The sequence below is a fragment of the Phalaenopsis equestris genome, unplaced genomic scaffold, assembly GCF_001263595.1.
Source record: "Phalaenopsis equestris unplaced genomic scaffold, ASM126359v1 Scaffold000903, whole genome shotgun sequence".
Classification (NCBI taxonomy): domain Eukaryota; kingdom Viridiplantae; phylum Streptophyta; class Magnoliopsida; order Asparagales; family Orchidaceae; genus Phalaenopsis; species Phalaenopsis equestris.
Window position 1 is genome coordinate 15,201 of NW_018165342.1, and position 6,026 is coordinate 21,226.

General features: G+C 30.7%; 1 protein-coding gene across 1 annotated transcript; it reads right to left on the reverse strand.

The window, feature by feature from the left end:
• Nucleotides 1-2,904: 2,904 nt before the first annotated feature.
• Nucleotides 2,905-3,634, reverse strand: LOC110032271 (probable transcriptional regulator RABBIT EARS). Its single transcript, XM_020735845.1, has one exon. It carries the CDS (start codon nt 3,588-3,590, stop codon nt 2,994-2,996), a length of 597 nt encoding a protein of 198 aa, XP_020591504.1. The 5' UTR covers nt 3,591-3,634; the 3' UTR covers nt 2,905-2,993.
• Nucleotides 3,635-6,026: the final 2,392 nt, after the last annotated feature.

Here is a 6,026-nt window from a genome sequence, read left to right on the forward strand (position 1 = left end):
AGTTCTCTAGATTGAATCAATTCATTACATTATATGACACAAGAATGAAAAATTTTAAAAACATGCCTGTCTTTTATTTTCTTAAGAAAATATTCTCAGCATTCATTTTAGATTAAAATGACTTTGTTTTAATGACAAAATGCCTTTTCTTAGTTTTCATGACTAGAATTTGTTCAACTAATACTTGATATACTTAATATAATTGTATGTTTAGGAACACATATGAATCATGTTTGAACCAAACTTACAATTTATGAGCATTTACAAAAATAGTAGACAGTTCTTATGTATTTACCTATCTAACAAAACTCTTATATTGACATGCACATCACTTAAATATTAAACATCATATAAAAAAATCATTATTACTTTTTATAAAAGGTGAAATACACCTTTTCATCAAAGTTTTATGACACCAAATTAATATAAATGTAAATATGAAAGTATAGCTATTAGGTATTTAAACAACATAAGATTTGTGCACTATGTTTGTAATTTTCTCCAAGTTTTATTAAAATCATGTTTTATCAATTTATAAATATTCTCCCAGCTAGATTTCAACATGATATGAGTATGGGTCAACCAATGTTTTACTATGAGTCAAACAAGATTTAAGAATAATTTAAATATAGATTGACATATGTCAAGTATGGTTAGATTAACTATGGCTCAAATATGGATCAAAAAAATTTTGAAAAGGTTAAAACAAAATCTAAACATTATTGAAATAAGTTTTCATGAAGCTTCAAGCATGGTTCAAACATGATTATACAATGCTTAGAACAGCTTTCAAATATGGTTTGAATATGATTTGCATAGTGTTTAAATAAAATTTTAATTGGATTTGGATATAATATATGTAGCAGTGTGCAACTATAATAATTATAATTGTAGCTAATTCATTTATTTCTAAAATAGACTATAATTGTGTGTAATGCCACAAATAGTTTCAAAGCATTTGACTATCAACAAAAAATTCCGTTTACTATGGTATATGAATTTTTAGTCCATATTTCTTTGATAAGATTAAAGCGGGCTTAAAGACTAATATACGAAGCTGTTTTTTATAGCTAAATCATATTTTATCTGATGTAATATTCTCATGAATTGACACTTGATCTAAAACTGTCATTATACTCAACTGAAAGATCGCCTGGAATTCTGGATACATTAAATCCCTGCGTTTTCTTCGGCTAAGTCTAGCTAGTATGAATAAGTTTAACAGTCTATGGTTGGATTCTGCTACGCTAAGCTTCCCCAGAATTTCAAATACGTGTTGAAGAAGAAACAAAAGAGCCGTAGAAAGCGGAATAATTTATATGCATCTGATAATACCAAAGGCTTGTTGGCCAATACTATGTGTATAGGGACGAGAGAGAGAGAGAGATTTTGTGGCTCTTGCCATGGAGCACGTAAAAGAGAATCCATGCACTCTAGCATGTGGATGTTCTGTAAGGAATGTGTCAGAGACAGGTTGAAATAATTAAAAAATTAGAAATTTAGAATAAAAAAGGCAATCACCCACAAGCACTAATTCTCATGCAAAGGTTTTGTCTATAACCTGAAAAATTTTATATAATTAAAATTGTAGGGCGCATTCCGTGTCTAATGCCTCTTGAATATGTTCATGAAGAAAATGAAAAATGACAGCGGTTTTGATATCTGAAGATAGTTCTGTCTGCAATCAACATCTTATTTGGTTGAAACTGAAAATAAAATTGGCTAAAGAAAATGAATGAAATTAAATTTTGCATTGTCTAATTGATGAGAATTTGCTGAACATTATCTTTTATTTAAGAAAAGTTAGATTTATTTCACCTTGTCAGGAGAAAAAATCTGAGTTAACTTGAACCCTTATAATTCTTCTCACCATTTTATTAGGATCGAGTAGAAACTTGTCTATAAAAATGTATGTCTCTATATCTTTAAGCTAATTATAAAAAAGTTAATGCTAGATGATAGCGATGGATTAGCTATCATAAGAATGATGTATGTTGTAATTGAATCTATGTTATTTACATCATAGAGACAATCATAGAGACAGTCATACAATTCCCAATCCATTACTAATATGCCTTCTTGTTGCGCAAATCAAAATATCTTGTAATTTCACTGGAATCTATCACCGAAAATTATATTTGAAATTAAATATATTTGTTTTCCTTCAATTATTTCTAACCAAAGACATCAGTTAAAATGCTAGTAATTAATTTGGAAGGCTTGTTTTGTCAGAGATTATGGACAAACTATATCACACTATATAAGATTAAAATAATGATAGATGGATATGATCGATATTGCTTCAAAATAAATTACGACTAATAGTTTAGATAATAATGCCCTCACTTTTTTGTTGAATGAAATTGGTCACTTTTTAGTTTTCTTAAGAAAAGGAATAACCCTCAGAGAGCACTAAATCTAGAAAAGAAAATTTGCAGTCATTTTCCTGCAACATGGAGGAAGACATCTAGAAAAAGTACACTAGACTACTGACAACGAAGAATGATATCAGTTCAATATATGGACCCGACCATGCTCTACAAATAGAAATATAAAATGTTCCGTAAACAACAGTACTATAAATTTATCTCTAAAAGTGCTGCATAATTTTCATAGATAATATTATTGCTTTAGCCATAAAAAAAAAAATAAAATCTCCATCCAATCTGAGTTATCCGATTGAAACAAAGAATGAGATGTGAATTTTACAGTTAAAACTGTGATTTTTTTCCTGGACTTGTGTTTATAAACTCAGGTTAATCAAGTACTTTTAGTTTTGTACCTTCTCTATGATTGAAATATTCGATATTAATTCCATGCACAGGACAAGAAACTAATCTATTTGTTAGTTCCTACAGTAGTAATTAGAATTCCTACAAAATTTATCAGAACAAAAAGGTCTCCTTCACGCACATGATCGAAAGATGACATCTTTAAAGACTTGCAAAAACAAGGATACAACAAATAATATAAACACATGAGAATATGCTTCCTTACTCGATCACAATTATGCTACGACTCTCCTTCACCTTTGGTGAATCACCAAGCCTAAGCTCCAGATCCAACTCAACTGGACCATGTCCAAGTTTATTTACCTCAGATTTGAACATTCGCAGATTATCGGTCTTCACTTTCTTAATCGAGATCTCCTCATCACCATCACAAAAATCTCTAACCCTTCCTTGACCCAACTCGTCAGCTTTCCAATTCTCTCTTCCAATCTCCAATCTTACTGAAACTTTAAGCCCAGGAGCATCAGAACTAAATGGATAAATATTTAAAACATCTTCGTCTGTTTCACAGCTATGGGTTGAAGCTTCCTTTAACCTTGCCCTGTCTCTTCTGTGCACGTTCATGTGGCCACCAAGGGCTTGAGCTGATCGGAATTCTCGCCGACAGAAGCTACAAGTGTAGGATCTGGGTGGCCAAACACAGCCTCCCAATTCACCAGAAGAGTCTCTTGCGAAGGCTTGTTCTTCCCATGATACGTTGGAGGAAGGAGGAAGAATGAAACTTGGGAGCTGTGGTCTGCAGAGAGAATTCCTTCTTGCGCACAACAAGTAACCGATCTGGTCTTTTGCACTGTTCATGGCAATCTGGTGGGGAATTCAAAGCTTCTCTGAAGAATTGGATATAGATGAAATGCTTGAAGTTTGTTTTGTAGATGCTGCTGATGCTTGTATTTATATTAATATATTGCTTAAAAATTTATTATAAGATATTTTTCAGATTATAAAGTGGGGAAAAACAGAAATGCTTATAATACTGCTAAAATGAGCTATAAGCCTATGATCAAATGTCCATTAGATTAGGATGTTTTTTTTCTTAATTATGATTAAAATAAACATTGTTCGCTGTTTTTTATATCTTATTATCATTTTGTTTGAAAAAGTATTACTATTTATCTTGTGAATATTAAGAGTTTCAATCATAAGTATTTATGAAAGAATAGCTAAATAGATTCTTTTGGTCAGAAATACTTTTAAATTAGTAAAAGTACAAGGAAAGGTAAGTAGAGAAAAATATTTAATCTAACTAAAAATACTTTTATTTACTCTTTTAATATATAATGACACTCTTTTATAAGTGACTCTTTATAGTTAAAAGTTCTAAAAAAAAAATCAATTATTTTGGCAAATATTTTGTAAAATTTTTTTGATTAATTTTTTAATTGCAAAATAGCCATGTCAACTGTTTTGATTAAATGTTTTGTAAGAGAAAATACTAATTTTGCTTTTTGTAAAGTTGTTTGATCAGTAAACTTTTAGGTTGCAACATAATCACATCTGTTCAATAAGATTGAGCAAAAGTATTATAAGAAAATAATTATTTTGCCCATATTGTCAATTATGATTGATTAAATTACCAAAAAATGAGTTTTTCCTGGTTTTATATAGATTATCGTACCAATAAAAATTCCTACTAATTTTATTGCTGCAGTTTTTAAGCCTCTGTCAAACCGCTATAATTGTTGAGCATTGTAAAGACTTTTAGCATCAGTTTTAGAACCATCACGGGAAGTTTAGCTGTGCTGACAATAGTAGCATTTTTAACCATTAGAAACTTAACAGCGGTATAAACTACAACTAGTTTCCAAATAACTTTTTAATTTAATTGATTTTTATGTTTATGCATATTTCAAGAAATCGACATTTAGACTAGGAGAAGTGTACATAAAAAAGATTTGTATACATTGAAATAGGCCTGTGTATTCGGTTGATTTGAATGGATCGGTTTGCAAATTAATCAAACCGGTTGTATCCAAAATACAAAATCTAAAAAACTGCAACAAACAAAATTATGCCAAACTAAAGCCATCAAACCTAAGTTTAATTTGATTTAAACGGATTGATTTTACATTAACTAAAACATTTGGATGTGTTATTTATATAACATTCACAACCAACAGGGAAGTTGTATGTATATAGCACTCACGGAGGCAACAGGAAAAAAAAAATGCATAACTCTGACATTTAAATGGAGCAACATCAAGTCTGCGCGCGCGCGCGCGCGCGCGCGCGTGTGTGTGTGTAAAGGAAATCGATATTTGGCAGAGACCAAATATCGATTTCCCATGCTTTTTTGACCCCATGATGAGAGCCCCCGTATTGTGCCTAAAATTCCAAAGCCCCCGCACCACGGTGGGATCGAACCCTTGAGCTGAGAGAACTTACAGTGACCCCGCCACCAACTAGTTTCAACTTTGAATTTATTATAGTTCTTTTACAAGAATTGCAATTGAGAACCTTGTCTAATTGCATGACTATGAATTTAATTCTTCTTCAAATCACTCTACTAAATTGATGGGTATTTAAATGTGTTAGATATGCAAATACATTGTAGTTAATAATTTTTCATACATGACAAAAAAACATGTCAACAAAAGAACAATATGGACCTCTAATGATTAGCATTCGACATGCATCAAGTATTTTTCCCTATAATTATTACTAACTATAATTAATTACAATACTAAATAGGTTAAGATTGACATGATTAATAACTGATCGTTAAATTAAAAAGTAAAATTAATAAAATAACGAAACGCATCATTATTTTTGTTCCTTGTTTAGAGTTCAAAAATACATGCGTACCCTAAAAAATAAAATGGGAAGAGATTAGAGTGACAATTTGTAACTTGGGATAACTAATGAATTGTTGTCCTCATTAAAAGCCATATCCTAATTCAAAATTTTAAGTTACACTACTGGAAACTACAATAAATACTAGGTGGGACATAAACATTCATAAACGATCACTTTGAAGGTGCAAAGTTAGCAAGGCTTCATAAATGATGAAACCTTTCATAACATGCTTTAAAAGCAAAAAAAATGAAGCTTACCAACAAAAAAGCAACATAGTGTTCATACCTAGTTTCAACTAATACAAACACATGAAACACTACTCCTTGACTCTTTGTAACCCTCAAACATGCTTACATTATAGAAGAAGATAAGGAGCGAGAGAGAACAAAGAAACGCCTTGCGAGACTTTTCCCATAAAACTTCATTTGTGATATTTTTTTT